The 12,033-nt window shown below is 35.5% G+C and overlaps 1 protein-coding gene across 21 annotated transcripts in view; it reads right to left on the bottom strand.

Moving 5' to 3' along the window:
- Window positions 1–33: 33 nt before the first annotated feature.
- Window positions 34–12,033, bottom strand: part of PPFIA2 (PTPRF interacting protein alpha 2) — a 478,195-nt gene continuing 466,195 nt past the window's right edge. For 20 of the 21 annotated variants that reach the window (XM_019835282.3, XM_019835280.3, XM_019835277.3 and 17 more), the window contains 5 exons: window positions 9,661–9,836; window positions 8,702–8,770; window positions 4,958–5,117; window positions 3,653–3,744; window positions 34–1,404 (listed from right to left, as the gene is read on the bottom strand). In XM_019835282.3, the coding sequence (XP_019690841.1) occupies window positions 3,686–3,744; window positions 4,958–5,117; window positions 8,702–8,770; window positions 9,661–9,836 (464 nt within the window). In that variant the 3' untranslated portion in view covers window positions 34–1,404; window positions 3,653–3,685. The remainder of the gene's footprint in view (window positions 1,405–3,652; window positions 3,745–4,957; window positions 5,118–8,701; window positions 8,771–9,660; window positions 9,837–12,033) is intronic. The other variant, XM_019835279.3, reaches the window with a different exon arrangement.

Consider the following 12,033-nt stretch of genomic DNA (forward strand, 5'->3'; position numbering starts at 1 on the left):
ATATGACTAGAAAACAAAGATTAAACAGAGAACTGGAAGTATTTTTTTTTATTGACAATGGAGAGGGTTTCTGTTACCATTACCTTTTGACTGAATCTGTTAAACAAAAATAGACATCAAAACAAATGTAATGTACGTGCAAACAGCAAATTAAATACAAAAAGGAAATTACTAATGACAGGTCTTGCGCTTCATAAGATCAAGCAGCAGAAAATCAGCAGTTAGATAAATGGTATTATTAAATAGGTTTTACTTTGAAATCTCCCGTATAAACAAAGAATAAACAACAGTAACACCACCAAATAAAGCCACAGGGAAGAGATTACTCTTCTATACTTTTATACACTATATATGTTAATCATTCTGTCTTTCATTTATTTCCTCTGATAAGACTGACTTCAGGGAAGTCGCAACAAGGCCATCTTGGCTAGAAGCTTATAACATTAGACATGAGTCTGGCTAATGCCCTGTTACATTGACAAAAGGGAAAGGTTTCTGGGTTTTTTGTTTTTTTTCAATGGAAATGAGCCTCGGACTCTGCAGTGGTTGACATTCACTGAACAGTGCCGGCTGGCGGTTCGAGATATCTGATGAACATGTGGTTCTTAGTAAAGAAGTTTTTTTTTTTGTTTTGTTTTTTCTCTTTTTTCTTGGTCCACAGATAACAAGAGAAGATGCTGTTTATTCCTTATAAATTATTTTTTTAAATATTTGCTCTTGACTCTTGTAAACAGTTTAGCTTTGTTTTGTGTTGAAAAGGAGATCGAGCCATCACAGTGCTATTTCTAAAGATATAGGACATCCCTGATTGCCTTTAAAGGACTATTTTTGGCTCCAGTTCCAGGTTAAATCATTCCTTTTTACATGATCAGAGGCAGGTTTTCAGCTTTAAGTATTGACAGACTTGAAGGAGAAACATATCGATTTGACTGTTACAATTCAGAAACTGTAAAAATGGTGGAATGGTAAAATACAAACAGTACTTGGAATTGTCAAATGTTTGCACTCGAGACTCCATGAACCATATATTTTATTTTTTTAAAAATCATATTTATATCCATTTACATAAGACTTACACATTTAAAAAGAAATACATACACAGTAATACATAAATGCCTAGTATTTTACAATAAAACATGAAAAAACGAGTGGCTCCATTTCATAAAAGCATCTGTTGTACAGAATTTATGACGTGGATGATGCTTATTATTCAAATGACTTAAGCATTTTCTTACAATTGTAGTAAACTAATCAAACTTAATATTTGACTCCCCCAAAATCACATTTTCAGCATAATAAACCACTGGTGGTTATTTCCTTAGAATTCAGTCTTCACAAAGGTTTTACTGTTTGTCTTCATAGATGGTAGTGCACTTTAGGTAGAGTAGGCTGAAAAGACGACATCTGAAATATTTAATGAACAGTGTTAGTCTGCTGTCAGCTCCCAGACTGGAAAGTCCCCCTGTGCCACCAGTGAGACTCCTTCATGGAGCCTGCCTACTTCCATCTTAGGAGTCTACAAACGGAACGCCATCTAGGATCTGGCCGATAGCTGGACATAATTAACATTTGCTCCTTCTCCAACTTTGTGCAAGCCAATTTAATAAATCACAAGATTTGCTCAAGTTTGTGGAAAGCATGGCAGTAAATATAAACAAAGGTATTCATAGAAAATGTGAGCAGTCCTTTTGAAAAATCTGCAGCTTGCTCATCAGTAAATTCGGTCGAGTTGACTTCTTTCATGGAATGGATTCTTATTCTAGTTCATATCTTTTAGAGCTCTTAAAAAGAAGACACCTTTATTTTTTTCTTTTCTTGCTTTTTTTTTTTGTTGTTGAAATTGGGCAGGGGGAAGGGCAAGCTGAGAGGGAGAGAGAGAATCCCAAGCAGGCTCTGTGCTGTCAGCTCCGAGCCCAAAGTGGGGCTCTAACTGACAAATAATGAGATCATGACCTGAGCCAAAAACAAGAGTTGGACGCTCAACCGACTGAGCCACCCAGGCGCCCCTGAAAAGACATCTTTGTTGTGACAAAAACACCATATTTCAAAGGATCTGGATCAGTGTCTGGATCAGTGATGTGGCATCACTGATTCTTCCTGTCATAATATACTTAGAAAAAGCTCACAATTTCTATTTCTGACACAAATGAAATGATAAATAATATGTTCTGAATTATTTTAATTATAAAAGTGTTAATGTTTCGTCAAAACAGAAACTGGCTGTCCTTGATTGGGTTATTGTAAACAAATACCTTTATCTTATTTAATGGTAAAAATTAGGAAATATGAACTAGAATGCCATGCACAAAATACAAACTGCAAATAGCTAAAGAGTAATTCTACCCATCAGTCAAAAACTAAGAAGCGAGCCCTATTCAACATATTAGTCATTTGTAAATTAGTGAAGTATTCAGTTCCTGGGGAAATTATCATGTTATGTGTAGAAGCTATTACAAACAGTATTTTGGAAAGCCTCTTATTTAGCCAAATCATTATATACTTTAGATCATGCCTAATTAGATGCCAAATTGTATACCATAATTAAATTTTTAATGTTAGGGTTTTACATTCTGAAATTAAATCTCTTAAAGCTTTTTATTTTATCAGCAGCTTCAAACAGTGACCCAAATAAGGCAGCACACCAGCTCCCATAGTAGGCCCCAAAGACCAACAAGAAATTGCATGGAGCTTTCATTCAAGGCGATGAATAAACAACACAAGATGAGCTGTTCCTCTGCCTGTAACTGCTTCTTCTCCCTGTCCCTGTGCGCGCACTGGGTTCTAAATATTGCTCTAAAAAGTCTTTTTCCAAAATATTAATTTATTATAAATGGTAAATATTTTGGTAAAGCTCAGTTTTAGGTTAAACAAGTTTCATGAGCATTTGACACGTACAGCCTAGGAAACCACAGGTTTACTACAACTGTTTTTCAATAAAACTCCATTTTTGTATGGACTTGGAAGTAGATCCCATCAGCCAGTATTTCTCTAAATACAAATGCCTAATATCTTATAATTATATATCAAGGTTTTAGTCCTATTTGCCATTCTTATAATTTCACTTTGTTCCTATGCTGTGAGCCCCAGATCCTTAAAGCTCATATTTGTTTTCAGCAAATATAAATCAGTGATGAAAAACAATACACTGAAATTCAAAATTATCAGTCATACTTTGGCTTCTAATAATAAACTACCTCTACATCATTTACCTGCTTCTGCTGCTAGTTGATTCCGTGTACCTACTAGAATCACTTTCTGCTTCCTTTAACTTTCCCTATATAAAATATTCATTTAAAAGTGTGTTACTCTATGAGTGCCGAATTCTCTTCAATAAAACGCTATGTGCGTCCATATAAAATGCTACTGAAAAGTAGATGGCGGTGTCTGGGGCTGCGACCTGCTGATGTGTAATAAGATAGTGATAGGCCTCCAACAGATGGACCTTAAATCAGAGCAGACAGATGGTGATCAGAAAGATGAGATTAAGAGCTACGATACTAAGACTCCTCTTCCACCCTCTAGCAGTCCAAAAGGGACATCTCCCCTCTGTACTGCCAGGCCATACCAGAGAGTATCGTGTGGATTTACTACTCTATGTCGGTTCCATTTTTGGGTGGTTTGTTTTTTTTGTCAGCCGAGGAAAGCTACTCACAGCAAGTCAGTGCTGCCTCCTTTGAGTGGCTTGTCAACATGAGTATGTGCGAACAGTGGAGTTGTCTAACCTCTGCAGTCTTGATGAGGCAACTGCAAACGGAGAAAAGGGCTTTAGAGGAACTTGGATGATTGAGTACAAAAATCTCAGATGAGAAAGATTATCCCCTGAGTAAAGGGATCCTGAACATACTAGTAGACCTTCTTTCTCTCAGACATCAGCCACTCCTATCCCTTCCCGCTAGACCAAGTTACTAATGAAAACTTATTCCATTGTGATTCGACTGTACTTTCGAGTTGCTGTGTATTCCTCCTTAGATGAAGCCTGTAACAAAAGCAGCTCTCCATGGTGTTTCTGTTTTTGAAGCAAAGATTGCTCCCAGAGAATTCAGGATAGAGGATTTTTTCCCCCTCCAAGTGCTGAAGAGCTTCTTCACTAATTTTAGTTGCAATAAATTCCTCCTGAATTTTTAAATATGTTCCATGATATTAACAAGTTAGAAGACATGTAGAACAAAGATCACGGGTTATACTGGAACTAATTTTAAGGGCCATGATAGCTACAACCCTGAAAAGAAATAATGGTTCTAGGCAATTTTCTTAATAAAGAGAGTGGGGCTATTTTTTTTTCTTTTAATGTCTACCAAATAGAAATAATTTTGTGACTGCTATTTCAAAGTGGTCTCTCCTTCAGAATGGCTGTTTTCCTTTGTGAGGTATATAACACAAGTCTAATGTCCACAGAAGGAAATAATACTAATTGGGAAATTACTATTGGCTTTGTGTTTGTTTAATTCTCTTCTCATAGTTGTGCTTGTTTATTTAAGGCCTTCTGCCTTGGTCAGAGGTGAAAATATCTGAAGAATCTGGGTTTCTAAGATGAAATACAAAACTTGCAATATTCAAACATGTAGGGTGACTGTGGAGTTAATTTCCATTTACTAAGGACCTTTTAGTCCGAATTCATCTTCTAACTAAACAAATTCTTTGCTTTGAGAATAGAAGAGTAAAGAAACACAAATCATGCAGATGAGTATTGTTCTTCCTAGATGTGGACATTAGCCAAAACTGTCCTTTCCAGGATTTTATAAATTATGTTTAATAATGTGAATGAGGTGCCATGGGTTCATGCATCAGCCGTTTGCAAGAGTCTGTTTTTGATGAAAGCAAAGTAAACTTCAAGCAGAGCAAACCAACTTAAGAATTTCCAGAAAGCTATGCAAAGTCAGAGAACGATACTAGCATTTGCTAAACAGGTAACATTTTTTTTTTTTACTTTATAAGCAGAAATGCAAAACTACTGTACCATCCGTTGTCATTTTCCTCGACTGCCCAGATGTTGTGGTTAACCTAAATCCAGCTGGTAACGTTTCTGAGGACCCAGGCATCATGCTGATTCCGTGTACTTCACGGGGAGGAAACTGTCTTCTCCATGTTGACCCACGCCTGAAATTCTTATCATCACTCTGCCAGTACAGAATTATAATTGGATGTAATAACAAGTAAACTAGTCCAGGTCCTTAAAACTGTGCACTTAGAAACATGCAACACTGATATCTACAGTCTGTCTGTAAAGCACACCTATGGAATATTATGTTTTATTTGGAGAGTTCTACTGATTCCAAAACAATAACACAGGAGATTTGCAGCAGAAATGTTTTCATAAAAATTTTCCTCTGACTCCAAATCTAAGGTTTGCTATCTGTAAAAGTAAATCGTTTTGAAAACCTAAAGTGAAACCCCAATGTTATCTCTTCTTTGTCACACTTTATGCCAACTGATTTTATAGTATGAGAGTATATATTTAGTTCACTAAGTGTTACACAAACTGTGTTTGACTCACAAACTTAAATAACTATTTCATGAGTTTTGCTTTTAAGTAAACAAGAGACATATGGGAGACCTATATTTGATACAGCCTGGATCATATCAGATAAATAACCTATAGTTTGTGTAAGAAACCAAATTTGTCATTTGTTAGATTTCAGCTGATAATGAATTAACTTGTGGTTTATTGAAAAACCTGTGGAGCTTGTAAACCATCCTTTTAGCTCTTTAGACACCACTAAAAGCATAATATAATTCTGGTTGCTGTTTTACAAATGTATTTCTGGCTGCTGATTCTGTTATATCATAATGATATAATCTCTTCCCTCTCTGCGCATACACAAAGCATCTGCTTAGATACAATGAACTTTCTCTATATTCACAAGGAGTGATATGTAATCTACTGTTTAGCAAGTATTATTCTTTATTAAACACAAGTTATTCTTTATGTCAAATTCTAAGGAAAATATTAATCATTCTACGTAGATCTTATCTTCTTATGTCACTATGTTTTTCATGTAGGGAATGGTTATCTATTCCCTGAAGTTAATCTCAGTGTGTGTGGTTACCTTTATTAGCTCAGGTGACTTCATTTTGGCATATAGAATAATAGGTCAGTACTTAGCTCAAATTATCATTGTTCTAAATAAGTAAAACTATAAGGTATTCTTCATCATGGACTGCTAATTTAGTTGACATTCAGAGTCAATTTGGAAAAAATGAAATCACCTATGAAATTATATATATCCATTGTTCTACTAGGATCCATAGCATCCAAATCTAAATTTTGTTTAGATTAGGGAGCCATTTTACAATTTAAGAGATGTCTGCTACTCCTTTTCTCCACTGCCAGGTTCTACATTGTCCTAGGCCTCCAAATGTTTATAAATAGAGAAAAGAAGCAGAAGTTCACAGTTGTGGCCTCTGATTTCTTGGAAATCAGAATTTTGGAAGAGTTGTTGCATAAACATAAACACTCTTCAGTTCTACAAAACACTATATTACAGTGTAGGGATATACAACTCCTGCAATGTAAGGGGTTAGGGACTCAAAAATAAGCAAGTGGAGGATTTAAATCATGATCTCTTTTGCTCTTTTAGCACTGTCTTCCCTCAGAAAGTTAATGGGACCTATCAGCAACATCAGAGGGAAAAGTTTCCATGAGGTGAGGATAAAGGATACCCACTAACTTGAAGTGAAAGTCTGTAGAAGCACAGGTGCACTTCTCAAATTCTTTCTGTGGGGGCTGAGTGTAATCAGCCCCAGAAGCAAGCACAGGTTCTGGGTAAGTTGTTTAGCTACTTTTGCTCACACTCAAAAAACAAAAACAAACAAACAAAAAAAACAAACAAAAAACTAGGACAAAAGAGACTACAGGGTTGGAATGATAAAATCATGTACTGTGTTCTTTATTTAATAAATAAGAAAAAGATGCAGCATATTTTAAAGGCAGATAGTCACATACCATTTAGACCTTTTGGCTTTTTATTACTTTCAGAAAGCAACACTAACTCATATATGCTTGAGTCTCTACCTGGCTCCTTTGAGTCAATCCACATTTTAAAATGTAGCAATAGGATGGTTCTTTAATTATTTTATTTTCTTAAAAATTTTTTTTAATGTTTTTATTTATTCTTGAGAGAGAGAGAGAGAGAGAGAGAGCGCATGAGCAAGGGAGGGGCACAGAGAGAGAGCAGGACACAGAATCCAAAGCAGGCTCCAGGCTGTGAGCTGTCAGCACAGAGCCCGATGTGGGGCTTGAACTCACGAGTGGTGAGATCATGACCTGAGCTGAAGTCGGACGTTCAACCGACTGAGCCACCCAGGCACCCCAATAATTTTTATTAACATTCCTTTTGCAACTTAAAATTTTTTTTTAATGTTTATTTATTTTTGAGAGAGACAGACAGGGGAGAGCAGGAAGGGGAGGGGCAGACAGAGAGGGAGATACAGAACTCCAAGCAGGCTCCAGGCTCTGAGCTGTCAGCACAGAGCCCGACGTGGGGTTTGACCCCATGAACCATGAGATCATGACCTGAGCCAAAATCAGATGCTCAACCAACTGAGCCACCCGGGTGCCCCTCCTTTTGCAACTTTTAAACAAGAAGAATAATTGCATTCAAAAGCATGTAGGGCTTATGTAGATTATCTTTTTGATTCAACAATTAAGAATAAGGATTAAAAAGATTATCAAACAACTTATAAAATTAAAATCATTTAAGTATTAACTGTTTTAAAAATATCAATCATTATTCTGCTTGGACAGGAGTATGGATTTATAGGAAGTTAGCTGAGGTCAAGACTAGAGCTAATCTGTCTACAACCTCCTCTACAAAGGAAAGCTTGGATTTTATAAATCCAAGATCATCTTCCTTGCTCATTTGAATGTGAAATAATTGCCTCATTTTAGGATTTGCTGGGTTCATTCACAAAATTATTTTAATCAGCTTTTATTTCTAGTCAAGAAACGCCTGCATTTTGCAACACAGAATTATGCCTCTCTGCATTTTCCATTTCATACTCGGGTTTTCTTTCTACTTCTTCCAGAAAAACCCTGTAAAAAACTCAGAAGGACTAATAAAATCCACAGCATCTATCAATGCACAGAGTTTGCTAATGTTCCTTGTATTCCTTTGTCTCAGGAGTCTACTCATATGTTTATTATTTTCCAAATAATTTAAACATGCATATATTATGTTTGGGATTCTTATACTTCATGTAACTTTTAAATCCTATGACTGTTAAAATGTTACTCATATGTTTTCAGGGAAAACTCAATGTCACTTTCTAAAACAATAAAAAGCTTCCCATTTACCAAAAGCAAGTTTTCTTTTCATTGTAATATCCTAAAATTTATTGTAGGATACACTGATATTTAGGAAGTCAGCACACAATTATTTAAAAGCTGAGTTTATCAGGATTAATGTTATCACTGCTTTTTTAAAAAAGGTCACTCATCATAATTTTGCCATCACAACTCATAAGAATCTGTTTTTAAATTACTTCTAGGTGTTTCTAACTGCTGATATGATAATATTTATGAATGCATAAAGGTTTTTCCAAAACCAAATGACTAATAAAATTTAATAATTAGGCACAATACTGGGGAAAATTCTAGATTCTATCCAGAGAACAAGCTTCTGATTGATTTTTGAGCACTATTCCTTGAAAGTTGTTTTATTTGTACTCTTAGATCCCTTGTGAATGACAGATAAGGACTTACTTCATCCAGCCGCCGTTCAGTTCCCAGAGCCAGGAGGTTATTGTATTCCCTTTCAAGAATCTGCCTTGCCTGTTGACATCAAACTACAGTTACTATCACTGAGGTCACAGTTTACTTTAAATATCATAGAGATTATATTCATCTGAGAAAACATTACAATCCTGTTTTATTTAAAGCGTCTTAAGATTTTAGTCCTCCGTGTCTAAAAGCCACTGCAAGTTTTAGTTATAAATACAAGGTAGGGCCATTTTCTTTATAGTCAGTCTGTGGACAGTGGAGAGACAGCCTCACATACATGTCTGAGGTCAAGGGGCACTTCGTTACTTTAATCCAACTGAATATTTTATATAAACTTTGCAATAAATGAAAAAAATGAAAAATGAAGTTAGACTGCCAAATTTTTGTCAAGTCTATAGAGATAGTTCTCAAACCTGGCCAATGCTCATTATTTGGGGAAACTTTAGATAAATTAGATTCCTATACCCAATCTCTGGATATCTGATTTCTTAGGCCTGTGCTGTAGCTTGTAGGTTTTATTTTAAATTTTTAAGAAACTCGGCCGATTTGAATAGTTATCCAGGTTGGGGAACCAGTGGCATACTCAGTGTTAAATGTCTGTCTAATTCAGACATGTAAATAGAAATGAACGCCTCTCAGAGAGACAGAGACTGAAAGCCATCTGCCAGGGATATTGTTTTGGGAAATCTGGCATTCAGGTGGAAGGCTGGACTACATAACCTCTAAATCCCTTTTCCTGATTAATTTTATGATTTTGTTTTGGCTAGAAATCCAGTGGCTTCAAATTAAAGCCCCAGTGCCATATTTCAAAGGTTGAGCTGAGCTAACTCTCATTAGGGCTCATGAATACACAGCCAACTTTTTTTTTTTTTCTCCCTACAAGTGTACTTTATCGCTCTATAAACTAGGGCACAGTGCAACTACAGCGGAAAGGGGCTTGCCTGGGTGTTCTGTGTTGGAATCTGTAGTAACAAAGCTAAGCTGCTGTAGTCAAAGTTCTCATCCAAGGCTATCAGTGAGCCGTGCACACCACTCTCAAGAATATTATTTGCATATTCTCGAAGTCCAATTGCTTGTATCCAGCGAATCACTCGATCGTTGCTCCACACCAACACATCTAGGAAAAGAGGTGCATCGTTTTAGGCGACAGTATTTCGCACAATAAACAAAACTACCGGCTGAAATAAGCCACAAGTGTCTGGCCAAGTCAGCATTTATGCTGATTTCTTTATCCACTCCCCAATGCACCTGGCCCCCTTGTGTTGCATTTCATTCTCAGAGCTAACCTGTCCTACTTTTAGCCTAGAAAAAAAGTTGTCTTTTGAAGCGTGTTTGTTATCACTGAAAAGCACTTCCAGCATATGGAATACAATGTCTCACTGTGTTTCCTGTGCGGTTGTGGAGCTCCAGGGATCTGTCCCAAGCTTAATGTTTTTTTATTACCAGACAGGAGCATTTCTTATTCCTGCCTTGATATATAGCTCTTTAGTAAAGACAGAAAAATGAGAAGCTAATATGGTTTTTCATCATTGTTTTTTAACCACTAATTAAATACTGAATATAGACTAGAAGAGCCTTTTTTTTTTAACCTGAAGCAATTAATCAAAGAACAGAAGAGTAAGATAGAACAGGGATTCCATAGCCCGAGATTTACCCCACTATTTTGTCAATTCATTATGTTTCAATCACATGCTGATGCAAAAATCAAGCACTTGGTCAAGTCACAAGTTGTTTTTCCTTTTAGGTTGAAAGTAGCATTTTATTGAGATATAAAACCCTTGCAATTTTATTTTCTAAAACTAAAATCCTTAGAGAAAAATGTCATATGTGCCTTTTTCAGACTTTTGGTCTGGAGTGTCATAGTATATTCTATCATTTATATTTTTTCCATTGTTCTCATTATGAGTTGACAGAATTCTACATAAAAATCAGCAAAATAGACAGAAGACGACAATGTTCCACAGAAAGGAAAGAATGTTAAAGAACTAAGAAGGAAATGTGAAAAAAAATGATAACTTTTTTTTTCTAATCCTGTAAAAAGGGAAATAAAACCCAGAATTTAATTTTATGCTAAAATTTAAGTTTTCCTGTTAATTTTTTTTTCTTTCTGAGAGAAATGTATAGCTTTTCCAGAAAAAAAAAATAAAGAATACTCTGGGATATATTCTTCAACTTCAACCGTTTATCATGTTCCTCTCCCCCCATTTAAATTATAAAAGTCTGTAAAAATCAAGGTAGTAGTTGTTTTTGTTTTTGCTTTTTTGGCAGTATCAGAGAGAGTATATATGGTTTACGTTTTTCAAAAACATTACTAATTTGTTCTAATACATTCATTTATAATCAAGTTAGGTTTTCTTGTGCCTAATATTAAAGCAATATAGTGATAACTCAGCCCAATGGAGACCCCTTATATCATATTCTCAGTCACTGACCTCACACCAACAGTAACCAATATTCTAACTATTCTCACCGCAGATTAGTTTTGCTTTTTAGTTTTGACTTTTTAGCTTTTTATAAATAAAATCGTACAATATGTACTTTTGTGTCTACATCTTTCACTCAATATGAGATTTATCCCTGCTATAGAAATGGAAGTATCTTATTTTCATTGTTATATAGTATTCCATCGTATAATTATACCACAATTCATCATTCTACTGTTGATGGACATTTGGCTAGATTCTATCGTGGGTTATTAAGGATAGTGCTGCTTTAAATATTCATAGATATGCTAAATAAATTCCATTCTCACAATTAAAACCCCAGTAGCAATGTATAAAAATCTGCATCTTTACCAATACTCTGTATTTCTCAATTGTTTTATTTGCTTTTTTAGCCATTATGGTAAACTTCTTATTGTTACGGGTTGAATTGTGTCCTCTCAAAATTCATATGTTTAAGTCCTAATCCCCTGTACCTCAGAATGTGACCTACTTAGAGATATGGTTCTTATTGAAGTATTAAAAAGAGATTTTTAGGGTGGGCCCCAATCCAATATGATGGTTTCCTTCTAAAAATGGGAAATTTGGAAATAAGATATGCACACAAGGAAAACACCACAAAGAGCAAGGCAGAGATCAGGGTGATGTGTTCCTTGATAAGGAACATCAAGACTGACAGAAAACCACCAGAAAGTAAGGCAGTGGCATGGAACTGATTCTTCCTCACAGCCCTTAGAAGAAATGAATCCTGCTAACACCTTAATCTAGCCTCCAGAACTGTCAGACAATACATTTCTGTTGTTTTCCAGAAAAAGTATAAAGAATACTTTGGGAAATATAGTTGCTTTTCCTATTAAAACTGTAAAATAGTCT

This window comes from Felis catus, chromosome B4 (genome assembly GCF_018350175.1).
Source record: "Felis catus isolate Fca126 chromosome B4, F.catus_Fca126_mat1.0, whole genome shotgun sequence".
NCBI classification, from domain to species: domain Eukaryota; kingdom Metazoa; phylum Chordata; class Mammalia; order Carnivora; family Felidae; genus Felis; species Felis catus.